Source organism: Dermacentor silvarum, chromosome 1 (genome assembly GCF_013339745.2).
Source record: "Dermacentor silvarum isolate Dsil-2018 chromosome 1, BIME_Dsil_1.4, whole genome shotgun sequence".
Lineage (NCBI taxonomy): Eukaryota > Metazoa > Arthropoda > Arachnida > Ixodida > Ixodidae > Dermacentor > Dermacentor silvarum.
The window spans coordinates 163251268-163267120 of NC_051154.1; the positions used below are offsets into that span (position 1 = coordinate 163251268).

At 44.8% G+C, this 15853-nt stretch overlaps 1 protein-coding gene across 3 annotated transcripts in view; it reads right to left on the bottom strand.

Annotated features, from left to right (window-relative positions):
• Positions 1-15853, bottom strand: part of LOC119436331 (probable RNA-binding protein 18) — a 33740-nt gene that overhangs the window by 9086 nt on the left and 8801 nt on the right. For all 3 annotated transcript variants that reach the window (XM_037703155.2, XM_049657080.1, XM_049657082.1), the window contains exon 4: positions 11865-11935. In XM_037703155.2, coding sequence (XP_037559083.1) covers positions 11865-11935 — 71 coding nt within the window. The remainder of the gene's footprint in view (positions 1-11864; positions 11936-15853) is intronic.

Consider the following 15853-nt stretch of genomic DNA (forward strand, 5'->3'; position numbering starts at 1 on the left):
AGCGCATACAAAGGTCAGAGCCGTGTGGAGATAAGAGACGGTGCGGGCGAACGCCAACGCAGGGCAAAGTGCAGAGGAGTTGTGCAGAGGAGAAGTTGTTGGCAGAGGAGAAGCTGCCCCCCACTCCTTCCCGTGCTGCCTTCCCGCTTTGTTTTCGCGTGGGAGATTGAGTGGTAAGATACGCCTTTGGTGCTGGAGCATAGCACCGCCCCGCCTCCCTCCCATACCCCCACGGCCTTTCGCGCGACGGTCGCGTTTGCTTTCCGCCGTGGGTTCGCTCTCCATGATAGCATGCGAGGGAGTTCGCCCTCCGTGATAGCGCGCGTCCTCCGTGATATTGCGCGTCCTCCGTGATAGTGCGCGTCCCCCGCGCACTTTCGCTCACGCATACGGCGCGCGGCGACGATCTTATCGCCCTTGGAATCTATACAGAACCTCACGGCGACGGCGACGGCGAAAATCCGGTTGAAGTGCGCAATAAAATAGTACGCACTAACCGTTTGGTGGGCAATGAGCGACTACAGCTTAAGCGGTCAGCCAATACATGGGGTTCAATGGGGGCTGGGTAGGGGAATCTTCGCGACTACGTTTAAACCGCAATTACACATTAAGCGGGTACGCATTAATGAGGTTTGACTGTAACATCATCTCATCGTGTCCACCGGTTTACATGCAGAACCCAGAGCAGCAAAATATGGGACCGCTTAAGAGTTTGCCTCGGTCCCGACAAGGTCAATAATGTCCCAGTGAGAATGTCTTTCTCATCGGTGGGCTGGGGCAAGATCCTGGACACTGAACAAAAGGGAAACCGTGGAGGCATAGGCAGCGGATTTTTGGGTGTTCATGTGCTGCCACTCACGCGCACTAACCAGCACTTCGTCGGTGTCGTAGCTGTCCCTTTCTGCCATATGACACCATCTTGTACTCGCAAAAAAGGGCGGAGTCACTCTCAGAGACAAATTTAAGGCCTTCAGCAGCTCTGCTGTCAGGACTACTCCAAGGAGGAGCTTTTTTTCTAGACACACTACTGCCGCCGGCATTCATCCACCACCATTTCTCACGATAAAGGCACAAACTCACGATAAACTCATGATAAAGGCACAAAACACAATTTGATGATGATGATGATTTATTGGCATCCCCTTTGAAACGAGGTGGCGACAAATAGTCACCTAGCCTGCTTGATTTAATCAGGTATACTACACATGTTCCTTATCTAGCATTTTTGTATACCTCTCATTATCTTTCTTTTTCAAAACTTTAGCTTGTACCGCTGCCTATGATTTTAAGAGATCAGGTCGTATCCATCTTTTCCCTGCTTTTTTTCCACCAGTACTCTAATCGTCTCTTGCTGATCTCTACGGCTGATCTGTTTATGTTTCCTTCCACTTTAAACCCAAGCGCTTCTGGGAGTTGCACGTTACCTACGGTTCTCGCTGGGTGGATCCCGTCGCATTCCATTAGGATGTGCTGAGTGGTCTCTGGATCTTTACTGCAGCATACACGTCTCATCTAGTTCCGAATATTCGTTCCGATATGTTTTCGTCCTTAGGCAACCGGCTCGAGCCTCAAATAGCAAGGCACTGCCCTTTGTGTTATCGTACAGATTTTCCCTTCTAATTTCTTTCTTCTCATTCTTGTAAATCTCCATTGTCCTTTTCGTTTCCATTCTTTGCATCCAATTCAGGGTCTCTATTTCTCTCACTTTCTTTCTGATGACCCCTGGTTGTCTATTTACAGTTTCGATTATCCTGTACTTGGTTGCCAACTTCCTTGACCTCTTCCTCCATTCTGTGTCCACGCTTTTCATGTAGAGATACTTGTGCACTTTAGCCGCCCATTTATTTTCATCCATGTTCCTGAGCCTTTCTTCAAAACTAATTTTGCTTTGTGCTTCTCTGACTTCAAAAGAGGCCCAACCCATGTCTCCATGCACTGCCTCATTTGTCGTATTACCGTGTGCTCCCAAAGCCAACCGGCCTACTGATCTTTGGTTAACTTCCAAACCCGTCAATATATCCGATTTTAAGCATATAATGGCATTTGCGAATGTTAGCGTTGGCACCATTACTCCTTTCCAGATTCTATGCACCACCTCATACTTATTGTGGCCCCACAGTGCTCTGTGTTTCATTAATGCTGCATTCCGCTTCCCCTTTATTTTCAGATTATCTTGGTGGTTGCTTGAGTAATTCTTTCCTTCGTTTATGTGTACGCCGAGGTACTTATATTGCTTCACTATGGGTATTACTTGCTGTTGAATTGACACCACGAAGTTACTTGTGTGTTCATTAAAGATCATAATCCCTGATTTCTCTGTGCTAAACTTAAGGCCTAGATTTGTCGCTGCGTTCCCACAGATATTCGCAAGTATCTGTAAATCTTTTTTATTGTCCGCTAGTAGCACAATGTCGTCTGCGTACATCAATCCAGGGACCTTCTGTTGCACCATTTGTCCATTACGCATGTAGGATAAACCAAAACCTAATTCGCTGTTTTCCAGTCTTTCTATACCCTTGACGTAAAGGGTGAACAACAATGGTGACAGAGGGCATCCTTGCTTCAATCCTTGGTGAATTCCCACCATTTCATTTCCTTTTCTACCTTCCCATGCCACTTGTACTTGGTTGTCTCGATATATCTCCCTCAGCAGCTCCACGAAATCGTCATCTATGCCTTCGTATTGAAGAATATCCCACAACAATTCCCTGTCTACGTTGTCATAAGCTCCTTTAATATCTAGAAATGCTACCCATAAAGGTCTTTTCTGAGCTACTGAAATCTCTATGCACTGAGTTAGTACAAACATATTGTCTTCTAAGCGTCTGCCTGGCCTGAACCCATTCTGTAGTTCCCCCAATACACCGTTTTCCTCCACCCACTTCGACAGTTCTAATTTTATGGCTTGCATTGCCATTCTATATATCACCGACGTTACTGTAACTGGCCTGTACGAGCTCGTCTTATCCTTATCTCCTTTGCCTTTGTAGACGAGATTCATCTTGCTTTCACGCCATCCAACGGGAATATTCTTTGTTCTAATCACTTGCTCTATGGCATTAGTCAGCAGTGCCTTGCTTTTTGGACCGAGGTTTTTGATTAGCTGTATTGGGATTTCATCGGGTCCTGCTGCCGTGTTGTTAGGGACATTTTCTGCTGCCTTTTTCCAATAAAAGCTTTCTATGCTGAATTTTGATCTCTCAAGCCTCTCTGTTGTTGCTGGATCTGTTGTCTGAACTACGCTTTTTCTCGTAGCTGAAGTTATGCCTGATAACGTCTGTGATGTACCGCAGCGCATCATCGCCTTCATAGATGTTACCGTCTTCATCCCTTATAGTTGCGCGGGTTTGCGCGTTTCTAGTTGGAGCTCCGAGTGCTTTTATATGGTCCCAGAATCTTTTTGGGGCGCCTTTGTCTCTTTTGTGAATGTTATGCACCCAACGTTCACTTGCGCATTTAATTTTCTCTTGCACGAGCTCACTCGCAACCCTTTTCTTTTCTCTGTATGTATTCCATCTAAGGAGCACCTCTTCTTCTTGTAATCCCAACTTTTTGGCTTCTCGATGAACCCTAGATGCCTCTTTACGCTCTTCTATAGCTTGTTTAATTTCCTTGTTCCACCACTTACGTGGTTTCCTCTTTCCAATCCAACAATTGTATTGCCGTGTCCGCCTTATTTCATGCTGCATAACCTCCACCAGTTCCTTATATTCCCAGACTGCTGTAGGAAAAGCCTCAATTTTCTTCTCTATGTTGTTTGCGATCTCTGTTATTTGCTCGTCATTCATTTTTAAACACTCTGAGGCTATTGGTTCATGTTCTGCGCTGGTATCTCTCCCAAACTTTAATGCTAAACGTCTATGATCGCTTCCCAGGCTATTTTTTCCATTTTCGTCTATTATCATTTGGTCCAGTTGTTCGTAGACCATTTCTGAGACTAAGGCGTAGTCGATACATGACTGCCTGTTTCCGCATTGCCACGTTACCTGTCCATGACACTTATTCTCCCTGTTAACTACTATAAGGTTCTGTTCATCACACAAATCCAGCACTAGAGAGCCGTTGTAATCAGTATATCCGTCTAAATCGTCCATGTGCGCGTTCATATCTCCCACTAATATCACCTGGCCCGAGTTACTGAACTCATTAATATCGCTTCTAATGCAATCGACCAATTCCTTATTTTTTTCCCTGCTATCACTACCTGTCCATAGGTAAGCTACTCCCAGCCACGTCTTTTTACCTTGCCATGTACCACTAATCCATAAATGCTCTTTACATGTCTCGTTTACCCTTCGCCACTTCAGACCTCGCCTAATTAGTACGCCTACGCCTCCGCCTTTCCTTGACCCGGTCATTCTGTTGCACCCTTCCCATACAAAGTTGTCAATAACAGGCGGCTGCTCCAAATCTCGTAGATGCGTTTCGGTCAAGGCGTACACGCTAATCGCTTCATCATTCAGTTACGTTTGAATTTCCAGCCATTTTTCCTGCTTACGACCACCCTGCATGTTAATGTAGCAAATTTTACCTTCTCTATTCTTATCCTTTCTGCGTCTTTTCCTGACTCCTGGTCGCCTAATTCTGCCCTTTACTGGTGTTTCGCTATGTTCAATACTCAATCCTGCTTCCTGATTGCCTGGGGCCCGCCTTTTCCTAGAGTTACTGTATATGCTCCCTACGGGAGCAGAGTTGCGCGTAGGTCCGCCATCTTGCCTGGCAAGCAACCAAACCTATGTGGTGAAGCCGAACTCCGTTTTTGCAGGCGATATGCCCACCGTGTCGTCGGTCGACCATGGGCGCTTTTCCATCGCGTGTGGACCGCTTTTCCGTCTAATCGCAAACAAAGCGCATGGAAACAGCTCACTAGATAAAATAGTCAAGAAGAAAAAAGGCACTGCTGATTTTTAACGCGCGGCGTGAGATGGAGCGCGAATAATATTAGTTGTTTTTTGGACTTGTGCGTTAGCTGTGCACCTTCTCGGAACTTTCCGCTTTCCGAGCGATTGGTGCAGTTGGGAGCAGTGCACCCGGTCAATTAGAGAGGTTTAGCTTGTCCGGTTATCGGGTAAACGCAGGCGGACCGACCGTTGGGGCCTGTTGGCGGAACCGTAAACGTGAGCGGCCTGTATGGTGCTGCCATCTCGTGGCGCAGAGCGCAAACAGACAAAAACAGCTAATACGGCAGTAACCAAGTGTATTTTACTTCGCTGCTGGCGTAAGTTTTCGGCAGCAACACGATTACGCCACTGCCGAAAATTTACACCAGCAGCGAAGTAGAAATCACTTGGTTACTGCAATATTAGCTGTTTTTGTCTGATTACGGTGGAATTTCGATGGAACTACGATTGAACACCTGTGAGATATGCTGCGCACGTTGTGTTGTTCCGCAGCTGACACGCACGTAACAGCGAACGCCAAGATCGACCAGATTCGCTTTGAACTTGGCTAGCGTTAACTTGCGTCAATCCAGTTCGCTGCAGCGGCGGCGTCGGGAAATACAAGAAACTGGCCGGAGCATCAGCTTCTCCTCAGTGCATGGTTGCTTGGAACCCACGTGATGGCGTTCGGCCAATGGAGGCACGATCGGCGTTCATAAATCAGACGCGCAACTCTGCTACCTTTGGTAGCATATACAGTAACTCTACCTTTTCCAGCCTTCTAGAGCCCTCTAGTGTTGAAAGTTGAAACCAAAGTCGATTACTGACTGTAACTCGTCTTTAGCGATGGGAGTAGCACAATATGGGGCTGAACGAGTGTGACTTGTCATCGGCAATATTGGTACAATCTCCCATGATGAGTACAGCTCGAGATTGGGGGTTAAAGGTTTAACAACACTCAGTGCCATCTAGCGGCGCCAGTGCGAAGCCTGCACGTCGGCTCCTAAATGCGTGGCATGCCGGTGTGTGCTTACGCTGAGAAATGCATCATGTAGCGCCAGGCTCCTTTCTGGATACGCTGCACCTCTAGTGGCACTGCCTAGAAGTCCGCGCGTGGCCTCCGAGACAATAAGTGTAGCATGTCAGTGCATGTGAACACTGAGAATGGTTCCCTCACTTGCCACACACCCAATGGCAAGTAAGGGAACCCAGTGACACAGAGTAATGCAAGTTGGCGAGAGGTTCATTGAAGAGTGGTGCACATGCAGTCCATTCATGGCACAGCTCGCTAAAGTGTTGGCGTGAAAGACGTTCATTGAAAAGTGGCACATACCCAGTGCATATGTGGTGTAGCCTGCTAAAGCGTCGGGTTGCTGTTCTTGAGGAACCTGTGTGAGATGGGTTCGATTGCGCCCAGCATCGGAGAAATTTTAAGGATCTTTTTCGTCATTGTAGAGCGGCACACACCTACTGGCACATACCCAGTGATCCAATTCGGTGTCAAAGAGTTTCATGGAACATACCCAGTCCTGCATCTAGAGTGGCCCATGTCAGCGAAAAAGAGGTTCATTGAAGAGCGGCACATTTGTACACACATACTCAGTGACTCGAGTTGGTCTGACGGTTGGTTTTGGACCACCGTTCCCTCAGTACAGCAGCCCGATGCTCTAACCATTTGACCGTGGGACTACACAGTGACCCATTGGCGGGAAAATGGTTCGATACAAACATGCCGTATTTATTCTACTCTAGGCAGATCGTTTTTTTTTTCTTTCAGATAATCATATACCAAACTATAGGGTTGGCTTAGATTCAAGGATTTTAAAAATCGCGCCAGTTTAACTGCAATTGATAAATATGGTGCGTAGCTAGCCCCATCTAGAAAAGTCAGTATTGTAGCCGCTACTAGCCACGCCAGTAGCCAGCTGAAGTACACAAGTGACGTCACCATTTTGACCTTTGTCGTATCGGCGTGCGGTGTCGCGTTATGAATGGCACCAAACAGGCGATGCCACTATAGTGCCGCTTTCAAACGAAAAGTTGTGCTAGCCGCAGAGGTATTTTTAAACGTTCAAGCCGGGCGGGACTTTGGCATCGATGAGAAAACCGTCCGTCGTTGGAAGGGACAACGGGAGATGCTTTTTGTGTGCGCCACAACGAGGATGGCATTTACCTAAACTTCGATTGTGCGCTCCTTCAAAATGTGCAGCATCTCTAATGCGCTTTATGGCACTGAATATAGCGTACTGTTTGAAGATGACAGCGATAAGGCAGATAGCGACGACGCTAGCAGCGATGATGACGTAGAATGAACTCGGCATGTTCATATTCAATAAATAATGTTTTCATTTTGTTAACGCTGTATGCACTTTTTTGGTTCGCCTACATTCAAGGTAAGATTTTTTTTTTTCTGGTTTTGGACTTTCGGGTGTCGGCTTAAAATCGAGGTAGGCCTAGATTCGAGTAAATACGGTACATTGATAGACAGATAGACAGTTAGCCCCCGGAAAGTGTGTGAAATACCCTAACAATGCTAATGCATTGAAACGTAAGAAAGCCCACAAAAGAATTGTGAAGCCGTGAGCCAGCACAAGTCAAGCCCTGTAGCTAATAATTGCGTTACAGCAGTGTGCTTGACTGCACTGCCAAAGTTTATCTGGATCATGTAAACCTGTGAACATACCAAGGATCATCTACGCCTGGCTTAAAATCACTATGCAGATATTAGAAGAGACATATACCAGGTGGACAGTGGAACATAAAGACGTTGGTGCATTCAGTCTGTCTATGTGCTGTCCTAGCTAAAGTAATAGTTTTCATATTTTCAGTGCTGTTTATAATGTGTTTTTGTGCCATCTTTAAGAGCTCACAAGCATGCAAGTAAAGGAACAAGCTGTTATCAGCAAATGCGTTAAGAGAATCAAAAGTACACTTGAGTCTGCAGATTTCTTTTCCTTCTCTTAGCTGCTATGGACAGCACTTATGAGCCCCTGATGATTTAGTACATTTAACTACTCCTTCACTATCTTGAAAAGAAACCCCAACACGGTACTCTAGGAAAACTTCGAGTGAAGTCTAGTGCCAGTTGAATAACTCATGGACAATGCAAAGAAGCTCTTTTTCAATCTAAAGCAGCAAGTAGCTTCCATGCAACAGCATGCTGGCGCTGATTTATGTGTCAGTCAATAAAGTGTTGTCATGTCATCACCGTGTCGCCATGATCACTGTGCTGCCATCATCATTGCTGTCACTGCGGTGCTGTGACACTTACCGCTGTGCCATTGTCATCATCAATCTGGCGGTTTCTTTATTGCTGTGTCACTGCCGCCATACTGGAGATGCTGTCAGCATTACGTTGTTGTGTCATTAACTGCTTTTTTAATGGGGCCCTAAAACACTTTTTATTGAAGTCAAGAAATGCATTTGAAGTTAAACTAGACTATTTCAGAAATACTTTGCAGCAAGTACTACTTTAATGTATTCAGCAGAAGTGTAGTCATTCGCAATCAAAGATCACCTTTGATCCCCTTCGCGGTGCTCCCGCTCCTTTTTCAATGCCTTGCACTGCGAAGGCTACAGTGAAGCAGGGCGTGCCCACAACGCTCTGCCTACTGAACGTCACCGTGGCGTGCAGTTCAAATTTAATTTTGGATGTTTGCGCAGACGCCAATATTTCCGATTTTGGCGCCTACAATGTGTTAAATGCAGTCGTCCTCAGCGAACCGCAGTGTGCTCAGGAAGCGGGCTCGTCGCAGCACCCAAGCGTTGGCCGCGGTATCTAGGCTAAGTAGCAGACCACAGCTGCATGCAACTGTAGTGCATATGCGCAGCTTTTGCTTTGTGCATGACAGGGCTAGAGTGAGCGCTTGGTGCCAATGTACTTAGGGCATGCTATGTGGTGCAGACCGGCTTTGTCCTGCACCAGCTTGACAGATTGATGGTAGCCACCTCGAAATTGTGCATTTTGAAGAGCTGTCAATAGCTCAATATGAAGCGATGTCTGGTAAGGCATCTAGACAGAAGCAGCCAGGAGTGAGTGCGCACTGGCAAGTGTACGTATGGTCTGACTAAGTTTCGCGTGGTTTGAGGCTGGCTGAGTGTTCAAACTAATAGAAATTAGCGAGACCCAACGGCTACGACAACGATAAGCAAGGTGGCTAAATTTTAATTCCTATGGAAGTGGCCACAGCCGAGTGTCAGGAGATGATTGTCGGCTTCTTCCATAACTGCGGAATTCTTACTGAAATTCGAAAGCAGGTTTTCACTTACTTCAGCCTGTTTATTAAACTGTGCCATACACAGTAAGTAGGAAGAAGCAGACTGATCCAAATACCCTTCTTGATTGATGTCAGCTACCAACCAATAGCAGCATTTATTGAATATGAACATGCCGAGCTCATTCTACGTCATCATCGCTGCTAGCCTTGTCGCTATCTTCCTTATCGCTGCCATTTTCAAACAGTGCACTATATTCAGTACCATCAAGCGCATTAGAGATGCTGCACTTTTTGAAGGAGCGCACGATCAAAGTTCCTGGGTAAATGTCATCCTCCTTGCGGTGCACGCAGAAAGCTTCTCCCGTTGTGCTCTTTAACAACGGATGTTTTTCTCATCAATGTCGAAGTCCCGCCCGGCTTGAACGTTTGACGATGCCTCTACAGCTAGCACAACTGTTAGTTAGAAAGCGGCACTATAGTGGCATCGCCTGTTTGGTGCCATTACGATAACGCCACACCGCACGCCGATGCTACACCATACCGATACTGCCGATACAACACGGGTCAAAATGGCGACGTCGCTTGTGTACTTCAGTTGGCTACTGGCGCGGCTAGTAGCGGCTGCGATACTGACTTCTCTAGATGGCGCTAACTATGCAGCATATTTATCAGTTTCAGTTAAAAACTGTCGCATTTTTCAAAATCCTCGAATCTGAACCGACCCTAGAGTTTCATATATGATTATTTGAAAAAAACTATCGGTCTAGATTCGAATAAATACGGTATGACGACATATAAGAGCCCCTGGCAGCTTCGGAGTGGGCGAGGAGAACGCCCCATTTTAAAAGAGTGCTTGAGAAATATATAACTTCACGCGCTGCTTGTAAGCTCCATGCACTGTGCACAACTGTAAAATTGGGCTGAGATCTTCCCAGTAGCATATGCTGTTCGCGAACTGCGTTTTTTCACCAAGCCCGAGGGGTGGTTCAAGACCCCGTTAAAGCCTTTTTTTATGCGCTGCACCTGAACAAAAGTGTGATGAATTAATGAATGAACACGATCAACCCATTTCCTATCTCACGACTGTTGTTTGTAGCAAAAGGGACTGGAGGGACAATGCAATACTAGGGATGTGTTGAATGACTTTGCTTTTATCCTTATCTTCAATGCTATTTGATTGTCATGGCTACAGCAATGTCAACTCATAGGTTAAATACTCCACGAATTACTGAAGGAACAGATTTCATTTGGGCAGGAATTACACATCTCGTAAGGAACAATAACAGTGCATAATAAGTCACACAAATGCAACAAGTGAAGGAAAGCTGCAAAGCACATACAGTAGAACCCCGCTGTTACGTTCCTGGGTGCTGCGTCTTCCCGGCTGTTACGTCGTTTTCGGCCGGTCCCGGCACAGCTCCCATAGAACCCAATGCATTGGAAACCCCGCTATTAGGTACGTTGCAACTGTGGGACCATTTCCGCATCATACGTTGCGAACTGCCACCCGCGCTAGCCCGAGTGGCCATTTTGACTTTTTATGTCTCTTGGCTAGGTTGCTTGACGATGGCATTGGCCGCCCGAAGTGCCGGGGGCGACACTTATAACAAATTTTCGGTTTCCGCCAGCAAAAGTATGGCCCTTGAGATTTGCTATCTAAAGATGGTGTCTATGATGCATTGCGGCCCTAAAATTGGTTTTGGCCCATAGATGTTCCGTATAAAGTCCAAGGGTCCAAGGGTCCAACGCTGTCACCGCGCGCCGTATGCTGTATGTGCGAGTGAAAGCGTGCGAGGGGAGTCGATGACCGCGTCTAATAAATCTCGTGCGCGAAAGAAAGAAAAGCAGGGAGGAAGCGCGCCTTCTTCCGTTGCACTCCAGGCACCGGCGAGGGGCGAGGGATAGCGGGCAGCATTGTGCTCTGGCATTAACTGTGTACTGCGCGGCGGCGCGCGGTCGCGCGGGCTGTATCTTGAAAGTGATCTGCGTTGGGGGCAGAGTCTACGCAGTGTAGGTGCGTCGGCGGCTCGTAGCTTTGTGCGTGCTGCGTGTTCTTGGCACTCAGTTTGCGTTGAAGCGATAGACAACAGCACAAAGGTCACTTCGCTCGCTTCTGTAGCGATGTGCTTAAATTCCTCATGCCAGCATTTGACAGCGCGTGTACGCACGCGCTCATTGAGTGCGATGTGTTCATGTTTGCCTGTGGGCGCTGACACCATGCTTGTTAATATAGTTGTAAATATTCGCTTATTTTAATTTTATTTTTTAATTTTTATTTATTTTTTATTATTTATTTATTTTTTATTTATTTTTATTTTCAGTTTATACGGACGATAAAACTACTATTCTTACTTTGTACAGCTGTCTACTATAATTTGCTATCGCAATTGATACTTCGGCTGTCGGGCGAAACTATGACTTTTTTTACACGTAATAATTAAAATAATATTGTGTGCAGTTCAACACTACTCCCATTTCTCATTTTTTCCTGTTTCCCGACTCTTACGCTGTTTTTTTTTTTTACGGTCCCGTGAAAAAACGTATCAGCGGGGTTCTGCTGTATGATAAATATGTACAAAAACGTAAAATTGAATGGTTAAGGTACTCATTGTGGCTGCAAGTGAATACTATAGACTTTAGCTATAAGAATGACTTGGGTCCATATCTATATGTTTCTAACAGGTGTGATGAGAAGTATGACCAGGTTGAATAACAAATAAACCCAAGAAAATGCAGAATGTAAACAACTACATCAACAGAAACTTACTTGAGAACTGGCTTCTGCTCTTTCTTTGCAACTCCAAGACTTAAGCCTTGCCTTCGTGTTGCTAGGTCAACCTGGTGAACATATGATGAAGATGCAGGTCAGGTGCAAACAATAAAAACCAATAAACATTTAACACGTAGTAGAGTCTTCAATAACAATGATTGGACTACAAATAGCTGTTCTGCTTTACATAAGCATGTTATCACAGCACTATGACACCACGCTCAAAATGTACGGCTACAACAGCAACCAATCAATTTGAGTTAAAAGAACATTTAAGAATAAAATGTTTATTAACCTTGGGATAACAAGAAGTTGCATCACAAGGTGCTCTAATTTGGCTATATTCCATTTGTAAACTGGCGCATTGCCATAAAAAGGTGACAACCGCCTCATCTTTATCCCAAATCCCTCAGTGCCTTGGCGACACTATCAAAATAGCAATGAGAATTTCAGTGGAGCAGTTAAGGCATTGTGTGTCACTTACATGACTTGAAAAACAACTAACAGATATTGCCATCAGCAGTCTATAAAGGTGGCTGAAGCCTTTCTTCAGTCACTTTTCCCATCTATTATTGCTTAGCTTTAAATATTATTTCCATCTGCCTCCCAAGGGCCACCATAGATGGCTGGCTCTTACAGCCACCAACACCTCATGTCTACACACCCAGTATTTGACCAATATAGTTGACCAATGTAGTTGACCTAATAGCCTAGCAGTCTTCAAGCAAGTTTACGGTAATAAAACTACACAAGCAGATGTCTTGTGTTAATATTAATGTAAGCGTGGGGGAAACCAGACAAACACTACGCTTTAATTAGCATATCTGACTTCACTGAGTTTTGTCTTGATGTGAGCAGAGTGCATGCCGCAAGGCTACAAACCACTCAATGCATCTGCTATACTTGTGCGAGAGAAAAAAAGAAAAAGAAAAAAAAAATGCTACAGCTCTTTTTTAATTTATGTGCCTTAGACAAACCAGGTGCTATAATAAAGAACACAAGTCATGTGGCCCAGGTAGGATGCATCATATTAGGCCCCCTTGTGAAAACTCGATGGAAAAGCTGTGCACCCCCCTCGTTGCGAGTAGCGGTTGCAATGACTACTGCTCAAATGGAGGCAGAAATGCAGCTTAAACAGTGAGAGAAACAGAGTCAATGTGTTGTGGCTAGTTAACAAAAGTTCACAAAATTACTCAGATCAATGTTAGTTTATTCATTTCATCTACTTCTTTTCACAGACAAGCACCACATGGCCTGGAAGAGCTGTGATGCAGGCAGATGAAGTAATGCTAGAAATTGGCACAATATCCCAAGGTGCTCTAGCTGATTGCTTACACTAAAATAATAAACAGCTGCTACACTAAAATAATCAACACAGCCAGAATACCTGTCAATAACTACACAGGCGACATGACAAGGGGCCACAAGGGTGTAATGCCCCGTTGGCCCCACCCAAAGGTTGAACATCTCAGTGGAGAGACAGCTCGAGGCAACACCCCATGGCAGCCGCAGTATCTACACTACGCTTTTTATTTCCGAGGATACAAGCAGCAGATGCAGCAACACACACCTGTTGTGCGTAAAACGGCAGTGCAAAGATGAAATGGGTTTTCTGTGATTTTGAGATCGCAGACATATATATTTTTCATCTATTTAACTCAAATGAGCAATAATTGTATTACTGCGAATGTTCTCGTGATCACAAAATCAGCCAATAACGGTTAGTGGGTCCAGCTGCTTGCAATGACGCAGCTTATTGCAAAGCAATGAGCAAGCGATTCTTGACTACTTTTGACACGAGATTGTAAATTCCCTGCTGCACGCATGGCAATAATATTCAACTCACATGTTCCCAAGAGCCTCACAGATCGGCACAGTTTTCTTTCTTTGTTCAAAAAGTATTTCAGGGCCCGTTGAACTTGCCTCCAATGCATGGTGCACGGACGTTTTTGCATTTCACCCCTAACAAAAGCAACCACCGTGGCTGGGATTTGATCCTGTGCCCTCAGGCTTAGCAGCGCAATCAATTAAATTCAGGAGGGGCATCAAGGCAGGTACTGCTATTACTGAATATGCAAATAGGCAATTCAGGTAAGTATTGACGAGGGTTCTTTTTAGAAATTCACACACTTCCCTTGAAGAAAACCAAACATTACCACAACACGACCAACTACAGCAGCCAATCAGAAGACTGTGAAGACATTAAACTACAACAAAGCGAACTAATGCTCGACTCCGCCTAAAGAAGCCTACCCTTTACACATGCACATACTTGTTGTTGCAAAAGGAATAAGTTTGCTGAAGTGCAGTGCATTCATGCGCATTTTAACCGCTTAACCCCCAATCTCAAGCAGTACTCGTCATGGGAGGTTGTACCAATATTGCCAATGACGAGTCACACTTGTTCAGGCCGATGCTGTGCTGCTCCTACTGCCAAAGACGAGTTATGATCGGCATTGAGGGAAAGCTGCCATCGAGAGCAGCTTTTGTTTTTTTTTAAATTATTTTTCTTCTAAACAGAAACCAATCAAGTTATATATGTTCAGAATCTGAATGATAGAAAAAATTATGACAATAAAAATTTGGGAAATCTTGCACATTTTTTTGGAATTAATTTGGGGAAGGATTCAATTTTGTACGAGAAAATTACTTCTCCAGGAGTGTTATAAAAAACATTTGCTGCCATAAACAATGCTATAGCATGCAATAAAGCATTATAAATTGTAGAAAATTGGTAAATACATAAGCAGCAAGAATGAAATATTTGATGAATGGTAAACAAAACGTTGTGAACTTCGACATTCTAGTGTCCACAAAAAAAAAAAAATAATTGATATATCTAGAAAGAAATAAATGTCAAAAATTCAGAATATACATGTTACAAATAAATATTTCAAGAAGACTTCTATAAAATAAATAATTGGCAACAGTTTGCCAGATACAAAACACAAGGAAGTCAGCCTTTCCGGCGCCTGTGCTATGCACTGAAGCAGTCCCAATATATTGCATGAGACAAAGATAGACTGTGCACTTCTGGCAGCAAAAATTTGTTTTACGTGCGAAGCACTTTAGGGGCCCGGGCTGTCGGCATCTAATGTGATGTGATGTCGTCGTGTTCACCGCGCAAAAACAAGATCTGCCAAAAACTCGTGTCTCGTTCACTTCGTATACTATACCGAAATTGCCATGGAAGGGTACGAATGTATGACTAACATGACTGATAGGTCATGACATGAATAACGTCACATGTTTGTCAGTTATGTCACGATTAACGAGAATAAAATCACGTGTGGCGCATACCCACATTTGATATGCGGGTATGAGCCGGGATATGTGGGAATTAGCAGAAACTCGTGAAAAATCGCTTCCAAAATGCCAGTCTGGTACTAGCGCAGCGCAAGAGAAGGCACCACCACCCCACAAGTGCTAGATTCCTCCTCACTTGTGCAAGAATAGCACAAGAATAACATAAGGGAAAGACCGGCGCATCACTGCTTCGCACTTCCCCAGGTTTCACGTTAGTGGAGCTGCATTAGCGCAGGATTGCAGCTACATTACGCGCAGGATTTGAAAAGGGCTTGCACTACACAAGTGCAGGATTTTTTTTCCTCTTCAGTTTTGCCTGAGTAGTTCATCTGGAATTTTTTGTTCTACACTGCACTCCAAATAGCCCAGCTTGCAGTTTTGCTTCTTCTGCATCTTACTGGGTTGGTGTTGAAGTTCTGGCATTGGTTTTCGAGTAAGGAGGTCTTCACAACATTCACTTCACACAAAAACTTCACAATAACAATACCTGAACAAAGTTAGCTTTTCTCTGAAGATGCAAGTGTTCTAACCCTGCATGTAGGGCATGAAGTGTGCTTGAGAGGAATAAAACCACTCAGTTGAAACCTAAACTTACCGACAGACAGTTGCTAACTTTTGCTTCCAAATATTACTCATCAGCACTGCAAGATCATAAATCTAGCAATATAATGTCACCCTCT